Source organism: Pseudophryne corroboree, chromosome 8 (assembly GCF_028390025.1).
Source record: "Pseudophryne corroboree isolate aPseCor3 chromosome 8, aPseCor3.hap2, whole genome shotgun sequence".
In the NCBI taxonomy this organism is placed as follows: Eukaryota; Metazoa; Chordata; class Amphibia; order Anura; family Myobatrachidae; genus Pseudophryne; species Pseudophryne corroboree.
Genome location: NC_086451.1, coordinates 413,778,327 through 413,796,620, shown reverse-complemented (window position 1 = coordinate 413,796,620; position 18,294 = coordinate 413,778,327). Strand labels below are relative to the sequence as shown.

General features: G+C 47.3%; 1 protein-coding gene across 3 annotated transcripts in view; it reads left to right on the top strand.

Annotated features, from left to right (window-relative positions):
• The first annotated feature begins 245 nt into the window (after positions 1-245).
• PSMD8 (proteasome 26S subunit, non-ATPase 8) overlaps positions 246-18,294 on the top strand; it is a 34,545-nt gene continuing 16,496 nt past the window's right edge. The window contains exons 1-2 of one of the 3 annotated variants that reach the window (XM_063937888.1): positions 246-304; positions 784-933. In XM_063937888.1, coding sequence (XP_063793958.1) covers positions 784-933 — 150 coding nt within the window. In that variant the 5' untranslated portion in view covers positions 246-304. Of the gene's footprint in view, positions 305-622; positions 650-682; positions 934-18,294 lie in introns of those variants that run through there. The other 2 variants (XM_063937886.1, XM_063937887.1) reach the window with 2 other exon arrangements.

Sequence of the window (18,294 nt, the reverse complement as noted above, 5' to 3'; positions counted from 1 at the left end):
GAGGACCATTATGCAATAGGTAGCATCTATCCTTGTGTATTACTATTAATGCCCATTGTCTATTTCCCTATAGATTGTAAGCTTGCGAGCAGGGCCCTACTACCTCTATGTCTACATCCCTCCCAACATGACCCTCTCCAGGAGGGACAGGATGCTCTGCTCTTAATTTATGATTGCCATCACCTGTGCTGATCAGGTTAATGGATAAGAAAGGTGTTTCAGCACAGGTGACAGCAATAATAAATTAAGAGAAAAGTCCAGGAGCAGAGCATTCTGTCCCTCCTGGAGAGAGTCATGTTGGGAGGTATGTGTCTATCTGCATTTGCCTGGTTTTGTTCCATAACTGTTGTTCTAACTGTAAAAAGCAACGGAATATGCTTCACTATATAAGAAACTGCTATTAAAATGAATAAATACAAAGTAATATACAGTACAGAAGCTGCGGGTCACCGGCCCGGAAGAGTGACAGCTGCCCTATAATTTCTATGGTCGGAAATGTATATGTGTGCTATGGCCGCCATGTTTAATGAGGGCAAGGAGCGCCGGTGTAAATGTTTTGGTGAACTAATAACGACAGGATCGGCCTAAAACAAAGAGCTGCTACTGTGTCCAACACTCCACTCCCTGTTATTGCCCTATGTTCAGGCAGGTAAAACAATCAACGACAGCTAACTTTCCTCAGGTGACCTTCTCCAAGATGGCGTCAGTAACCCCACCAGGACGTTGCGTGAGACCTACGAGCTGTACGCGGTGACGCAATTTGCGGCATGTGTTGTCTTGCAGATGCCGATTCATTGTGGAGAGATGGCGGTGAACGGGGCGGATGCTGCTGGGCTGAGACAAGTGGCCGCCATGTATGAGCTGCTGAAAGCCGAGTGGAACAAGAAGAGCCCGAACCTGAGCAAGTGCGGGGATGTGCTGGTGAAGCTGAAGGTACGCGGCGGGGATCCGGGCAAAGGGGGCTCCGCAAATCATGTCCGGGGATGCCATGTCTGGTGATCAGCAGGGCTTACTTACTGGAAGGGCTGGTGATCAGGTTTTATGGACTGGTATGGCTGATAATCAGCGAGGCTTAGGGACTAGTAGGGCTGGTGAAGTGATCAGAGGGCCTTAGGGACTGGCATGACTGGTGATCAGGTTTTAGAGACTGGCATGACTGGTCAGCGGGGCTTAGGGACTGACATGGCTGGTGACCTGGTGTTAGGAACTGGCAGGGTTGGTGATCAGCGGGGCGTAGGGAGATTGGTGATCTGGTGTTAGGGACCGGCAGGGCTGGTGATCAGTGGGGCTTTGGGACCGGCAGGGTTGGTGATCAGTGGGGCTTTGGGACCGGCAGGGTTGGTGATCAGCGGGGCTTTGGGACTGGCAGGGTTGGTGATCAGCGGGGCTTTGGGACTGGCAGGGCTGGTGATCAGCGGGGCTTTGGGACTGGCATGGCTGGTGATCAGCGGGGCTTTGGGACTGGCATGGCTGGTGATCAGCGGGGCTTTGGGACTGGCATGGCTGGTGATCAGCGGGGCTTTGGGACTGGCATGGCTGGTGATCAGCGGGGCTTTGGGACTGGCATGGCTGGTGATCAGCGGGGCTTTGGGACTGGCATGGCTGGTGATTAGCGGGGCTTTGGGACTGGCATGGCTGGTGATCAGCGGGGCTTTGGGACTGGCATGGCTGGTGATCAGCGGGGCTTTGGGACTGGCATGGCTGGTGATCAGCGGGGCTTTGGGCCTGGCTGGTGATCAGCGGGGCTTTGGGCCTGGCTGGTGATCAGCGGGGCTTTGGGCCTGGCTGGTGATCAGCGGGGCTTTGGGCCTGGCTGGTGATCAGCGGGGCTTTGGGCCTGGCTGGTGATCAGCGGGGCTTTGGGCCTGGCTGGTGATCAGCGGGGCTTTGGGCCTGGCTGGTGATCAGCGGGGCTTTGGGACTGGCCTGGCTGGTGATCAGCGGGGCTTTGGGACTGGCCTGGCTGGTGATCAGCGGGGCTTTGGGACTGGCCTGGCTGGTGATCAGCGGGGCTTTGGGACTGGCCTGGCTGGTGATCAGCGGGGCTTTGGGACTGGCCTGGCTGGTGATCAGCGGGGCTTTGGGACTGGCCTGGCTGGTGATCAGCGGGGCTTTGGGACTGGCCTGGCTGGTGATCAGCGGGGCTCAGGGACTGGCAGGGCTGGTGATCAGCGGGGCTTAGGGACTGGCAGGGCCTGTGAACCATGAGTCTTTAGGGCTGCTAGGGCTTTTGAACAGCTGGATTTATTATCAGTGGGGCTGCTAGGGCTAGTGAACCGCACAGCGTAGGGGCTGCCAGGGCTTTTAAACATATATTTGGAATATTGGAAATGTCAGCTTGGGCGCTTAATCAAGGGTCTAAGGGTAAACCAATGCAGATGTCTCTAATAAAGAGGGATGTGCAGTATCCCACACAAATAAACTGCTCAAAAAAATAAAGGTAACACTTAAACACAGGGATATTGAATGGGAAGGTTTGTTTTCTAAAATTCCTGCTAGTTAAAAATACACTAAATTTTTTCTCTAACATCCTTGAGGATGCTGGGACTCCGTAAAGACCATGGGGAATAGACGGGCTCCGCAGGAGATAGGGCACTTTAAGAAAGCTTTGGACTCTGGGTGTGCACTGGCTCCTCCCTCTATGCCCCTCCTCCAGACCTCAGTTTTACACTGTGCCCAGAGCAAGATGGGTGCACTGCAGAGAGCTCTCCAGAGTTCTCTGCCTAGAAGCATTTTTGTTTGGATTTTTTTCTTTTTTCTACCTTTTTACTACTTTTTCACAGGGAGCACTGCTGGCAACAGGCTCCCTGCATCGAGGGACTGAGGAGAGAGGAGCAGACCTTCTTGTCAAAGATAGGCTCTGCTTCCTCGGCTACTGGACACCATTAGCTCCAGAGGGGGTGAACGCAGGTTCTTACTGGGCGTCCACCCCCGGAGCCGCGCCGTCGTTCTCCTCACAGAGCTAGAAGTACAGAAGACAGAAGGCGGCAGAAGCCTTCAGCTTCACTGAGGTAACGCACTGCAGCTGTGCGTCATTGCTCCCATACACCTCACATACTTCGGTCACTGTAAGGGCGCAGGGGTGGGCGCCCTGGGCAGCAATATAAACCTCTGCATGGCAAAAAGACTATATACATGTGCGGGTGGGCTCTGTACATGTGTGTATATAAAAGAGCTCCCGCCTTATTTTACTAAGTTTGAGCTGGACAGAAGCCCGCCGCCGAGGGGGCGGGGCTTCTCCCTCAGCACTCACCAGCGCCATTTTCTCTCCACAGCACTACTGAGAGGAAGCTCCCCGGACTCTCCCCTGCTTACACACGGTGAAAGGGTGCTTAAAAGAGAGGGGGGCACATAATTGGCGGTTTACATATTATACAGCGCTGCTGGGGAAAAACATTTTGTGTTGGTCTCCAGGGTTATTGCGCTGGGGTGTGTGCTAGCATACTCTCTCTGTCTCTCCAAAGGGCCTTGACAGGGATACTGTCTTCAGGAAAGGGGTTCCCTGTGTGTGTGTGTGAAGTGTCGGTACGCGTGTGTCGACATGTTTGACGAGGAAGGCTCGCTTAATGTGGAGGGGGAGTGCTTGAATGTCAGGTCGCCATCTGCAACGCCGACACCGGAATGGGTGGATATGCTGAATGTCTTGAATGCAAATGTCAATCTATTGCATAAAAGATTAGACAAGGCAGAAGCTAGGGATCAGTCAGGTAGCCAGTCCATGCCTGTCCCTGGGGCGCCAGGTCCTTTAGGGTCTCAGAAGCGCACCATATCCCAGGTCGATGGCCGATACCGACACAGATACTGACTCTAGTGTCGACTATGAAGATGCAAAATTACAGCCGAAGGTGGCTAAGGGTATACGGTACATGATTATTGCCATTAAAGAGGTTTTGCATATTACTGAGGAACCCCCTGTCCCTGACACGAGGGTACACATGTATAAAGGGAAAAAGCCTGAAGTCACTTTTCCATCCTCATTTGAATTAAGTGACTTGTGCGAAAAGGCTTGGGAATCTCCGGATAGGAGACCACAAGTTCCCAAAAGGATTCTCATTGCGTATCCTTTTCCACAAACTGATAGGATACGCTGGGAATCTTCGCCAAAAGTTGACAAGGCGCTGACACGTTTGTCCAAAAAGGTGGCACTGCCTTCTCAGGATACGGCTTCCCTCAAGGAACCTGCTGATCGCAGGCAGGAAATTACCTTGAAGCACATTTACAATCATTCCGGTACTATTGCTCGACCGGCTATGGCGTCTGCCTGGGTTTGTAGTGCGGTTGTGGCATGAGCAGATTCCTTATCTACGGAAATTGACACCTTAGATAGGGACGCCATTCAAATGACCATAGAGCATATCAGAGATGCTGCCTTGTATATGAGGGATGCTCAGAGAGACATTTTGTTTATTAAGCTCCAGAATAAATGCGATGTCTATTTCTGCTAGGCGGCTCTTGTGGACCCGACAGTGGACGGGAGATGCCGATTCAAAGCGGCATATGGAGTCCGTGCCTTACAAAGGGGTGGAGTTGTTTGGAGACGGCCTCTCGGATCTTGTCGCTACGGCTGGTAAGTCCAAATTTCTTACCTTATGTCCCCCCCGCAGCATACAAAAAAGGCACCTCATTATCAAATGCGGTCTTTTCGTTCCAATAAAAACAAGAAGGTACGTGGATCATCCTTTGTTGCCAGAGGGAAAGGCAGGGGAAAAAAGCTGCACACGGCTACTTCCCAAGAGCAGAAGTCCTCCCCTGCGTCTGCAAAGTCCACCGCATGACGCTGGGGCTCTCCGAGGGGAGGCAGATCTGGTGGGGGCTCGTCTTCGGTTTTTCAGCCACGTCTGGGTTCACTCGCAGGTGGATCCCCTGGGCATTAGAGATTGTTTCTCAGGGATACAGGCTGGAATTCGAAGACTTGCCTCCTCGCCGATTTTTCAAATCGGCTCTGCCGGCTTCCCCGTCAGAGAGGGAGCTAGTGTTGGCAGCAATCCAAAAATTGTATATTCAACAGGTGATTGTCACAGTTCCTCATCTCCAGCAAGGAGAGGGATATTACTCAACCCTGTTTGTGGTCCCGAAACCGGACCGTTCGGTCAGACCCATTGTAAACCTAAAATCTCTGAACCTGTACTTGAAGAGGTTCAAGTTCAAAATGGAATCACTCAGGGCGGTCATCGCCAGCCTGGAGGGGGGGGGGGATTGGATGGTGTCCCTGGACATAAAGGATGCTTACCTTCATGTTCCGATATTCCCCCCGCATCAGGCATTCCTGAGATTTGCAGTGCAGGACTGTCACTACCAATTTCAGACGTTGCTGTTTGGGCTTTCCATGGCCTCGAGAATTTTCACCAAGGTAATGGCGGAAATGATGGTGCTCCTGCGCAGGCAGGGGGTCACAATTATCCCATACTTGGACGATCTCCTCATAAAGGCGAGATCTCGGGAGAGGTTGCTGGACAGCGTGTCTCTGTCCATGAAGACGTTGCAGATACACGGCTGGATACTCAATATACCGAAGTCCCAGCTAGTCCCTACAACGCGTCTGACTTTTTTGGGGCTGATTCTAGACACAGACCAGAAAAAGGTTTTTCTTCCGATCGAAAAGGTTCAGGAACTCATAGCCATGGTCAGGAACCTATTAAAACCAAAAAAGGTTTCAGTGCATCATTGCACTCGGGTCCTGGGGAAGATGGTGGCTTCATACGAGGCCATCCCTTTCTTCAGGTTCCATGCGAGGACTTATCAATGGGACCTCTTGGACAAGTGGTCCGGGTCCCATTGACAAATGCATCAAAGGATCACCCTGTCTCCCACGACCAAGGTATCTCTCCTGTGGTGGCTTAACAGTGCTCACCTACTAGAAGGTCGCAGGTTCGGTATTCAGGACTGGGTCCTGGTGACCACGGACGCAAGCCTCCGAGGCTGGGGAGCAGTGACACTGGGAAGAAATTTCTAAGGTCTCTGGTCAAGCCTAGAGTCTTGTCTCCATCAACGTCCTGGAGTTGAGGGCCATATACAACGCCCTGCGTCAAGCGGAGGAATTGCTTCGGAGAAAACCGGTTCTGATTCAGTCAGACAATGTCACGGCAGTGGCTCATATAAACCGCCAAGGCAGAACAAGGAGCAGAATGGCCATGGCAGAAGCGACCAGGATTCTACACTGGGCGGAAGGCCATGTAAGCGCGCTGTCAGCAGTGTTCATCTTGGGGGTGGACAACTGGGAGGCGGACTTCCTCAGCAGGCACGACCTGCATCCGGGAGAGTGGGGACTTCATCAAGAAGTCTTCGCACAGATCACAGATCGTTGGGGACTGCCTCAAATCGACATGATGGCATCCCGTCTCAACAAAAAGCTAAAGCGGTATTGCGCCAGGTCAAGGGACCCTCAGGCGGTAGCGGTAGACGCTCTGGTGACACCTTGGGTGTTCAGATCGGTCTATGTCTTTCCTCCTCTTCCTCTCATACCCAAGGTGTTGAGAATAATACGAAGAAGCAGGGTCAGAACAATACTCATTGTTCCGGATTGGCCACGGAGGACTTGGTATCCGGAGCTGCAAGAGTTGCTCGCAGGGGATCCGTGGCCTCTTCCTCTAAGGCAGGACCTGCTGCGGCAGGGGCCCTGTCTGTTCCAAGACTTACCGTGGCTGCGTTTGACGGCATGGCGGTTGAACGCCGGATCCTAGCGGAAAAAGGGATTCCGGAGGAAGTCATTCCTACCCTGATCAAGGCTAGGAAAGACGTGACGTTAAAACATTATCACCGTATATGGCGGAAATATGTTTCTTGGTGTGAGGCCAGAGCTGCTCCTACGGAGGAGTTCCATTTGGGCCGTCTACTTCACTTCCTTCAAACAGGAGTGACTTTGGGCCTAAAATTAGGGTCCATAAAGGTCCAGATTTGGGCCTTATCCATTTTCTTTCAAAGAGAATTGGCCTCTATTCCTGAAGTACAGACCTTTGTGAAGGGAGTGCTGCATATTCAGCCTCCCCTTTGTGCCTCCGGTGGCGCCTTAGGATCTTAACGTGGTGTTACGTTTCCTCAAGTCACCTTGGTTTGAACCACTCAAAACTGTGGAGTTGAAATACCTCACGTGGAAAGTGGTCATGTTGTTGGCGTTAGCTTCGGCAAGACGTGTTTCCGAATTGGCGGCTTTATCACATAAAAGCCCATACTTGGTTTTTCACGTGGATAGGGCAGAGTTGAGGACTCGCCCTCACTTTCTGCCAAAAGTGGTCTCCTCTTTTCATGTGAACCAACCTATTGTCAGGCCTGTGGCTACACGGGACTTGGAGGATTCCGAGTCCCTGGATGTAGTCAGGGCTTTGAAGATTTGTGACCAGAACGGCTAGAATCAGGAAGACTTAAGCTTTGTTCGTTCTGTATGCGGCCAACAAGGTTGGCGCTCCTGCTTCAAAGCAGACTATTGCTCGCTGGATCTGTAACACGATTCAGAAGGGGCATTCTACGGCAGGATTGCTGTTACCGAAATCGGTTAAGGCCCACTCCACTAGGAAAGTGGGCTCTTCTTGGGCGGCTGCCCGAGGGGTCTCGGCATTACAGTTGTGCCGAGCAGCTACTTGGTCGGGGACAAATACCTTTGCAAAGTTCTATAAGTTTGATACCCTGGCTGAGGAGGACCTCCTGTTTGCTCAATGGGTGCTGCAGAGTCATCCGCACTCTCCCGCCCGTTTGGGAGCTTTGATATAATCCCCATGGTCCTTACGGAGTCCCAGCATCCTGAAGGACGTTAGAGAAAATAAGATTTTACTTACCGGTAAATCTATTTCTCGTAGTTCGTAGAGGATGCTGGGCGCCCGTCCCAAGTGCGGTCTTCTTCTTCTGCAAGACTTGTATATAGTTATTGCTTACATAAGGGTTATGTTATAGTTTTTCGGTGGAACCGTGGCTATGTTGTTGTTCATACTGTTAACTGGGTAAGTTTATCACAAGTTATACGGTGTGATTGGTGTGGCTGGTATGGATCTCGCCCTTAGATTTACAAAAATCCTTCCTCGTACTGTCCATCTCCTCTGGGCACAGTTTCCCTAACTGAGGTCTGGAGGAGGGGCATAGAGGGAGGAGCCAGTGCACACCCAGAGTCCAAAGCTTTCTTAAAGTGCCCTATCTCTTGCGGAGCCCGTCTATTCCCCATGGTCCTTACGGAGTCCCAGCATCCTCTACGGACTACGAGAAATAGATTTACCGGTAAGTAAAATCTTATTATTCCTACAATCAACAAAAAAAGGAATAAAATCATAAACCGATGTGGCTTAACAAAAAGATAAAGGAACTTGTGGGCAAGAAAAGGCGAGAATTTAAAGAATACAAATCTGACGGGGAAGCAGTCATTTAAGCACTATAAGGAATGTAACAAAATATGCAAAAAGGAAATAAGAGCGGCTAAAGTAGAAACTGAAAAACTAGTAGCAAAGGAAAGCAAAGCGAATCCCAAAAAAATTATTTAAATACATTAATAGCAAGAGATTAAAGAAGGAGAGTATAGGCCCTTTAAAAGACAAGTTGGGGGACTTCCGGTGGGCGGACCTACGACTGGCCGCATTTTACTAGAGCTCTCTGTCCCCTTGCTTACTTGTTACTTAACAAGGGGATTTACACCACACTCCAGACCCTCAAAATATCACAGGGCCTGGCGGAGATAGAGGTGGGCAAGAGGGTACCATCACCCCGGCTCCTCACCGCCTCCAACCCCGTGTTTCGGACGCCAGCTGTGGCGTCTACTGCCGCAGCCGCCATTTTGAGAGTGGCCAGGCGCCCTGCTCCCCTTCTTCCCAACCCTACCTGCCGCCCGGGACAAGTGAAGCGGGTGACTGCAGACGGCTCCCAGCGTCCCCTGTGCTCCGGCTCGTAGCAGCGGACGCTGCTAGGCAACGGAACGGAGCTAAGCCTCCGGAGAGAGGACGCTGCTGGATGTCCGGGGAGAATGCTTTGTAGGCCCCCCCGCACTATAAGTACAGCTTCTGTCCGCGCCGGACCCCTCAGCTGCGCAACATAAAACACACCACACAATACTTATCTACGGTGTGCTCTTTAACGTTCCTGGCTGCACCCTGCATGATCCCCTGCTGCCTGAGTCCCTGCCTGGTGCCTCCCACAGACCACAAGCTCCACAAAAACCATAAGAGCAGCCCTCTTACTCTGCTCCCCTCGGGAGAAGAGGGACTACCTGCACCCCCTACAACCCTGCCTGCCTCCCATTTGTGCCGACACTTTTATCTGCGGAGAGAGAGAGGAGAGATTATTGATCCTCGCATAGCTTCTGGAGTTGCTGCGCACAGAATATATATTATCCCATAAGCGCTTGACGTGCCGTTTTGTCGTCAGCTGTGCCCACGCACTTGTAACTCAACAGACACAATACTCCCTGCAGGGCAGGATAACTGATTTCACCTACTTTCTCATCGTGACACGACGCATCCTCTTTTTATTGTCATGGATAAATATGTGGCGAAATCTCAGCGAGGGGGTCGCGGATCCGCACCGGCGAAAACTAAGGAGACTAGGGCCTCGGCCTCCACGCACGCATGTTCTCCACCTCCTTCACCCAACGCCAATGTCTTGGATAGTGTGCCGGACCCCTCTAGATACACGGCAGACGCAGTGACCAGGGCGCAGGAAATCTCTGACATTCTCTCACCGCTGTTGGATAAGAAACTCGCTGGTCTGAAAGACGCCATTGATTCCACCATGATGCAGCTAAAAGAGCACAGCTCCCGGATGGACGAGGCCGAACAACGTGTCTCGAACCTGGAAGATGATCTGACTGCGACACGTTTTGTCGTCGATAGTCAAACATCCATTATCTCTGCATTACAAGAAAAGCTCGAAGATTTAGAAAATCGTAATCCTCGAAATAACCTTCGGCTGATTGGCTTGGCGGAATCCGTTAAACCTCGTGAGTTGATGTCCTTGGTTTCTGCCTGGCTGCCGACGGAACTCTGTTTGACGGAAGGCGAATCCATGTTGATTGAGCGAGCTCACTGACTTACAGGCAGATTGCCGCAGACCCCGGCCAGTTATATTTAAATTTCTTAACTGCACGGGACAAGGTCATGGTGATGGAAGCATACCGCAAAGCTCAAGGCCTCGCCTATCACGGCGATAAGTTGCTTCTGTTCCAAGACTTTTCGTATAATGTAGCCATGAGAAGGCGGGAATTCTCCCCAGCTTGCAAAATCTTATTTGAAGAGGGAATCCGCTTCGCCCTGCTTTATCCAGCAAAGCTTCGTGCTCCATATAATGGGAAAACGTACTTGTTCGACACCTCTTCAGCAGCCAAGACGTTTGCGGAATCGTTACGAGGTCCGTCCTCGCCGGCCTCCAGAGACAAAGACTTATAACATGTTTTTCCCATGGACTCAGAATATTATTCATCCTTCTTACTGCTTCATGTTTGGTAATGTAAGGCTGATTACAAACTGCCTTATTGTTATGATTATTGCTGCACAGTATATTTGTGGAACTGACTGTTCCTGGATATCCCAACCCCCCCCCCCCCCCCCTCCTCCCCCTTCTCCCTCTCTTCTTAATCCTGATCCCCTTTCTTCCCCCTCCCTTTTATGTTTATTTAGATAGAATTATGTTTATGGTTTACAAAGTGTCCTTTGGACCACTGTTTTGGGTTAAAAAAATAACATTAGAAAATGGACACACCACTATATATTGCATACAACCTTCTTTCCTACTGATCACATGGTATAGATTTCTCAGTATTTACAATAGTTGGACCTCCCTACTCGCTGGGATGGGGGGAGCCACATGGTTTATTATATTAATGTTTTGCACGTCCGACAGGACAGGCATCGGTTGATCTTTGTTTGAAATGGCGGTTTCTTCGGAGACTAAGACAAGCCCCAAGTTCCTTACTTGGAACGTTGAAGGCTTAAATACCCCGTTTAAGCGTAGGAAGATATTGCAGTACCTTAAGCGTCTACGGCCAGATGTTGCGATGTTACAGGAGACGCACTGCAAATTAGGAGACCCTAATGTCCTGAGGGACAATTGATTCCAAGACTACAAATCGGCCTCGTTTACTTAAAAAAAAAAAAAAAAGGGGGTGTGATAATTATATTTCGCAAATCCCTTAGATATACTATATTAGACACCCGTATTGATGACGAAGGCCGGTTTTTGTTTATAAAATTACAACTGGAAGGGGAACTTTATACCCTTGTGACTTTATATGCATTCAATTCAGAACATAACGCTTTCTTCACGAATATCTATGTCCGACTTCAGGAATGGGCCGAGGGCAGGCTAATAATTGGGGGAGATTTTAATTCTACACTTCACCCGACTTTGGATAGATCAGATACATCTAGTGGCCGCATACATTCCACACCAGCCGCATTACAATTTCTATCGACCTCACTTAATTTGGTTGACCCCTGGCGACATCAGCATCCTGTCGGCCGAGAATATACGTTCTTCTCACATCCACATGCTACTTCCAGCCGAATTGACTACTGGATGCTCTCTGATACACTGCTCTCCAGGGTAGGCGACTCCAAAGTACCATGCACCCACATGGTTCACATTAGACCTGCAGTCTCCCAAAACCACCTCTTTTAATTGGAGATTTCCCTCTTACCTATACACATCTCCTGAATTTAAGTCTTACTTAGAGACTAATTTCATACATTATGCTAAAGACAATGCACAGCACGAAGGAGATATAAATCTCTTCTGGTCTGCCTCCAAGCCGGTGATGAGGGGTTACATAATTGCATATGTTGCAAATAAGCGTAGGAACCTTAATCAGCGATATCGGGACCTGGGTCTGGCACTCACTAATTCATATGCACAATTGCTATCTTCCCCAACAGATGATAACCGTAGAACTTATACCGAAACAAAACACCTCTATGATACTCTCTGCACGGAAAGGGCACAATACGCCCTGGATTTTCAAAAACATAGATATTATAAGTGGGGTAATAAAGCAGGCAAGCTTCTAGCGTAGTCAGCGCCCCACCCCAACTATTCTATCCCTGCATGCAGGCCCTCAACTGTCCTTTGACCCAACAGTCATCGCTGACTCCTTCTTGACCTATTATAAGGAACTTTACACTGCCCCACCGGATGACCCTATTGGTTGCATGGCCTTCCTCCGCTCTGCCAGATCCCCTACAGTGACTGAAGACGACAGAACTTCCCTCATGGCACCGGTCACCGACTTAGCTAATTGCTTAACCGCCGTCAATAATTCTAACGGCAAATCTCCTGGCCCAGACGGTTTGAGTGCAGAGTACTATAAATTTACACCTCATCTCCTATCACTAATTAATTCCATTTTATCGGGAAATGTTGCTCCTCCTACTTTTAATCAGGCCCATGTGATAGTACTACCAAAACCGGGGAAAGACCCCACCCAGGTTCTGTCATATCGCCCAATTTCCCTCCTAAATCAGGACTTTAAGATTCTAACTGCTTTTACGGCGCATAGGCTACAACTCATACTACCCACGATATTACACCCGTCCCAGACCGGCTTTGTGAAGGGAAGAACTTCAGTACATAACATTAGACAATTGTTAGCGGCATTGACCACGTCGACCCAGTCACCGGGGGGAATGTCCCTGCTGGTGTGTTGCGATGCTGATAAGGCATTTGACCGTGTGTCGTGGTCACATCTGCTAAGAGTCCTTCACTGTCAGGGATTTGGGGCTGATTTTGTTAAATTTTTCCGCACCATCTATGCCTCTCCGGCCGCGTTCCTCACAGTGAATGGACTGAACACTGATAACTTTATGTTGCATAGAGGCACGAGACAGGGATGTCCATTATCCCCACTTTTATTTGACCTTGCACTGGATCTGCTCATTAGACACTGTCGCCTAAATACCACCTGGCGCGGGATTAAAATTGGTAATCAGGACCTTAGTCACGGCCTATGCCGATGACTTACTGCTATACTTCTCGAATCCCAAAGATGCGTTTCCTAGCCTATTGTCTCTGCTGGCGGTTTTTGAATCAATTTCTGGGTTCAAGATCAATTAATTTAAAAACTGAAGCTCTAGCTCTCCATCCCGGTGCAACTTACGACTGGGATGACCAATTCCCTTTTCAATGGGCAAAACAGACGATCACATACCTAGGCCTTAAAGTACCTATTAACCCAGCTGACTTATATAGATACAACTTCCCACGAGTCATTGCACGTACCCTAGATGACTTTCAGAAGTGGAAGCACTTACCCCTCTCTTATCTAGGCAGATGTCAATTGATTAAAATGATCACCTTCCCGAGACTACTATACCCCATTCAAATGTTACCTTTACTGATATCTGAGGCAGACCTGAAAACTCTTAACAGGGCCTTTAGTGAATTTATCTGGGCACATAAAAAACCTAGAATCTCGCTATTTAAGTTGTGCCAATCGCAAAAGTTGGGCGGTGTCAACTTACCCTGCATCAGAAGTTATACGCTGGCTGCAAATTATCGTTACGCAGTCGACTGGATATATGGGACAGAGGTTTTCGCTAACACCAGCTTAGAACAGGCCTTTTGTCCTGACACCCCACTCGTTAGCTTGCTACACACACGTCCGTCCTCTTTCCCCCTCAGATACAAAGTAACATCCTATTAATGTCAACATGCACGGCTTGGAGACGAGCAAGTTCTAGGATGGGCGTCTCCAGCCATAACACCACCTTTCTCCCCTTATCACACAACCCAGATTTTCGCAGGACGACTATACATAACACGTTGGGTGCTCTGGCAAACCAAGACATTAGATTATTGTACCAGTTGATTGACCGAAACAACTACCAGATGTGCACCATGTTCTACTCTTTGCGAGAGGTTTCCACAACTTCCAATCCCACTATTTGTATATTTTCAGATCCGTAGCTATCTTCACATATCATTAGCCACAATGACAGTGCAAGACAAAACTAACAATTTTAGATGTCGTCCTACAAGCCACACCTAGGGTTCACTATTCTACGGCCTTTCTTTACACATTTCTCAAAAGAATCATAGACTGGGAAACTACACAATCAGGACTGACTAAATGGGCAGTGGACTTCCCAACTATCACCACATCTGACATGCTCACAGCATTTAACAAAATCAACAAAACTCTCTCGTCGGCATCATATGCTGAAATGAACTATCAAATATTACATCGCTCCTATATCACACCGAAATTATGTTTTCAAATGGGTACGGCTCCTGACTCCAAATGTTTTAAATGCGGAGCGCCTGAGGCAGATATATATCGCTGTTTATGGAGCTGTCCTCAAGTTCTGGGACTTAGTACAAAACTATGTTAAAAATACACTGCATGTCGATGTGGTGGCCACCGCTGAATGGGCTATTTGGGACGTCCACTGTCAATCTTCAACGCCTGGGCTGCCCTTTGGCCAGCGCAGGCTGTTGACCAAAATAGCAGCTGCAAGCAAAAAGGCTATCCTGTCTCAATAGATAGCTACTGATTAATTGTCCCTAGCTTTGTTATTACCAAGGTTATCATATCTATTCCATATGGAGTGGCTTGAAAGGTCTATTGATAAAGAATGTAAAATTGAAAAATTCTTTGATATATGGCTCCCTTATGTACAGATGCTCGATGAAACTATCAAAATCCCCCTTCGACAGGCTGTAAAACATACCACTTGGTACAATCTTGAATTGCTTATCCTAGGCCCCCCCCCCCCCCCTTTTTAGGAATTGTGAAACTGACATAGTTTAACTCGTCTCTTCCTTTGCCTGACCATTGATGCCTATTTTTCTGTCATGCCATGTTGATCCGCTGTTATCACCTTCAGTTGTTGTATACTGTAATGTATGCTTATATTTTTCGTGAATGTACAATAAAATATTTTGAAAAAAAAAGACAAGTTGGGAGTCTTAAGCAAAAATGATAATGACATAGCGGACACACTAAATTTAGTTTTTTTTTCAACAGTATTTACTGGAGAGGACCCAATTCAGGGACTAACACAATCTCAATAATGAGAATATCCCACGTATAGGTACTTATTTAAGCGAGGAAGTAGTCTGTGACCGATTAAAACATTTAAAGATTAATAAGTCACCAGGTCCCGATGGTATTCACCCAAGGGTTCTAATGGAGCTTCACTCTGAACTTGCAAAACTGCTATTTTTGATCTTTAAGGATTCAGTAATATCGGGTATGGTTCCCAAGGACTGGCGTATAGCGGAAGTAGTGCCTATATTCAAAAAGGGAAGTAAAGCTGAACCAGGTAATTATAGACCAGTTAGTCTTACATCTATAGTGGGGAAAGTATTCTAAGAGATAATATTCAGAAGTTCCTTGAAGTCAATAAGGTCATTAAAAGGAATCAACATGGGTTTATGAAGGACAGATCCTGTCAAACAAACTTACTTGGCTTATATGAAACAGTAAGCGCAAACCTAGATCAGGGTAAAGAGGTGGATGTAATCTTTTTAGATTTTGCCAAAGCAATCATAGAAACATAGAATTTGTCGGCAGATAAGAACCACTTGGCCCATCTAGTCTGCCCCTTTTTTTTTTTTTTTTTTTTTTTAAATATTATTTTTATCTCTAACCCTATTTGATCCTTATTTCTTTGTAAGGATATCCTTATGTCTATCCCATGCATGTTTAAATTGCTCTACTGTCTTAGCCTTTACCACCTCTGATGGGAGGCTATTCCACTTGTCCACTACCCTTTCTGTGAAATAATTTTTCCGCAAATTTCCCCTGAACCTCCCCCCCTCCAGTCTCAGTGCATGTCCTCGTGTCCTATTGCTTCTCTTCATTTGGAGAATGTTTCCCTCCTGGACTTTGTTAGAAACTTTCAAATATATCAAGGGTTTTATCATGTCCCCTCTTTCCCTTCTCTGCTCCAAACTATACATATTGAGATTTCTCAGTCTTTCTGGGTATGTTTTGTGATGTAGGCCATGCACCATTTTAGTTGCCCTCCTTTGTACAGTTTCTAATGTATTAATATCCTTTTGAAGATATGGCCTCCAGAACTGAATACAGTATTCTAGATGAGGCCGTACCAATGACCTATACAGTGGCATTATTACTTCTTTCTTTCTGCTGCTGATTCCTCTCCCAATGCAGCCAAGCATCTGACTAGCCTTCCTCATTGCCTTGTTACATTGCTTACCTGCCTTTAAGTCGTCTGAAATAGTGACTCCTAGATCCCTTTCCTCCTCAGTAGTTTCCAGTATAGTGCCATTTAATACTGTATTTAGCTTTAGGATTTTTGAGACCCAAGTGCATGATTTTGCATTTTTTGGCATTAAACTGTAATTGCCAGACTCTTGACCATTCCTCTAGTCTACCTAGATCCTCAATCATTTGTTTTACCCCACCTGGTGTGTCTACCCTGTTGCATACATTTGTGTCATCTGCAAAAAGGCATACTTTCCCTTTAATGCCATTTGCAATGTCACCAATAAAGATATTGAAAAGCACTGGTCCAAGTACAGATCCCTGGGGTACTCCACTGGTAACATTTCCCTCCTGTGAATGCACTCCATTTACCACAACTCTCTGTTTTCTATCCTTCAACCAAGATCTTATCCATTCAATAATCCTAATATCCAATCCCAAACTTTCAAGTTTATTTAGCAGTCTGCGATGTGGAACTGTGTCAAAAGCCTTACTAAAGTCTAGATAAGCTATATCCATGGCTCCACCTTTTATCCATCACTTTAGTCACACAATCAAAAAAATGAATAAGATTTGTTTGACATGATCTCCCCCCAGTGAATCCATGCTGTTTGGGATCCAGTAAATTGCCGGATTTGAGATAATCTACAACTCTTTCTTTTAAGAGTGTTTCCATCAATTTCCCTACTACTGATGTAAGACTCACTGGTCTGTAGTTGTTTGCCTCTTCCTTGCTTCCACTTTTGTGCAGTGGGACTACGTTTGCTCTTTTCCAGTCCCCTGGAATTACTCCTGTAGCTAATGACTGGTTGAATAATTCTGTCAATGGTGCTACCAGCACCTCTTTAAGTTCTTTTAGTATCCTTGGATGTATCCCATCTGGCCCAATAGATTTGTCCACTTTCAGCTTTGAGAGTTCTGTTAGGACCTTCTCCTCTGTAAATGTACTTGTTTCATTTTCCTGAATATCCCTGCAACTTAACTGTGGCCCCTTCCCCTCTCTTTCAGTAGTAAATACTGAGCAAAAATAATCATTAAGATGATCTGCTATTAAATTGTCTGCTTCAACAAGACTCCCAGTGTCCGTCTTTAGTTTTATAATTCCGCCTTTTGTTTTTCTCCTTTCGCTTATATACCTAAAAAAAAGTTTTGCCTCCTTTACCCACTGATTGGGCCATTTTCTCCTCAGCTTGTGCCTTTGCACATCTGATTACCTTCTTTGTCTCCTTCTGTCTAACAAGATATATCTTTTTGTCTTCATTATTTTGTGTCTGCTTATATTTCCTAAAAGCCATCTTTTTTGCTCTCACAGTATTTGCTACTTCTTTTGCAAACCACACTGGCTTCCTTTTCCTTGTGTTTTTCCTAACCGTTTTGATACAAAGGTCTGTTGCCTTCAATATTGCACATTTTAATGTTTCCCACCTCTCCTGCACTGTTTCCAAGTTCCTCCACTCTGCCAAAGAATCGCTTACACATTTTCCCATCCCTACAAAATCAGCCTTCCTAAAATCCAACACCTTTTTGTTTTTGTATTGGACGAGTCAGTCTCTGTCTTAATGCTGAACCATACTGCTTGATGATCACTGGATCCCAGGTTTTCACCCACTTTTACGTCCGATAATCTGTCTCCATTTGTAAGTATTAAGTCTAATATTGCGTCTATCCGAGTGGGCTCCCTCACCAATTGGTGGAGGGATGCTCCCTGAAGGGAATTTAAAATGTTCCTACTTCTAGTGGAACTAGCAACAGACACGTCCCAGTTTACATCAGGAAGATTAAAGTCTCCCATGATTATTACCTCTCCTTTTAATGCCATTTTAGTTATGTCCTGCAATAGGTTCTTGTCAAGTTCCTCTTCCTGACCTGGTGGCCTGTATATCACGCCAATACGAATAATCAACTTTTCCCCTGTTTCTATGGTCACCTAAAAGGGCCTCAGTTTTTTCTTCAATACTTTGTATTAATGTAGTATTTATGGCATTTTTTACATACATTGCTACCCCTCCTCCGATTTTTCCAATTCTGTCCTTCCTAAATAAAGTATATCCCGGTATAGCTATGTCCCAGTCATGATTTTCATTGTACCATAACTCTGTAATTGCCACAATGTCTAGATCATCCCTTGTCATTATTGCAGTTAGTTCTGGGATTTTATTTCC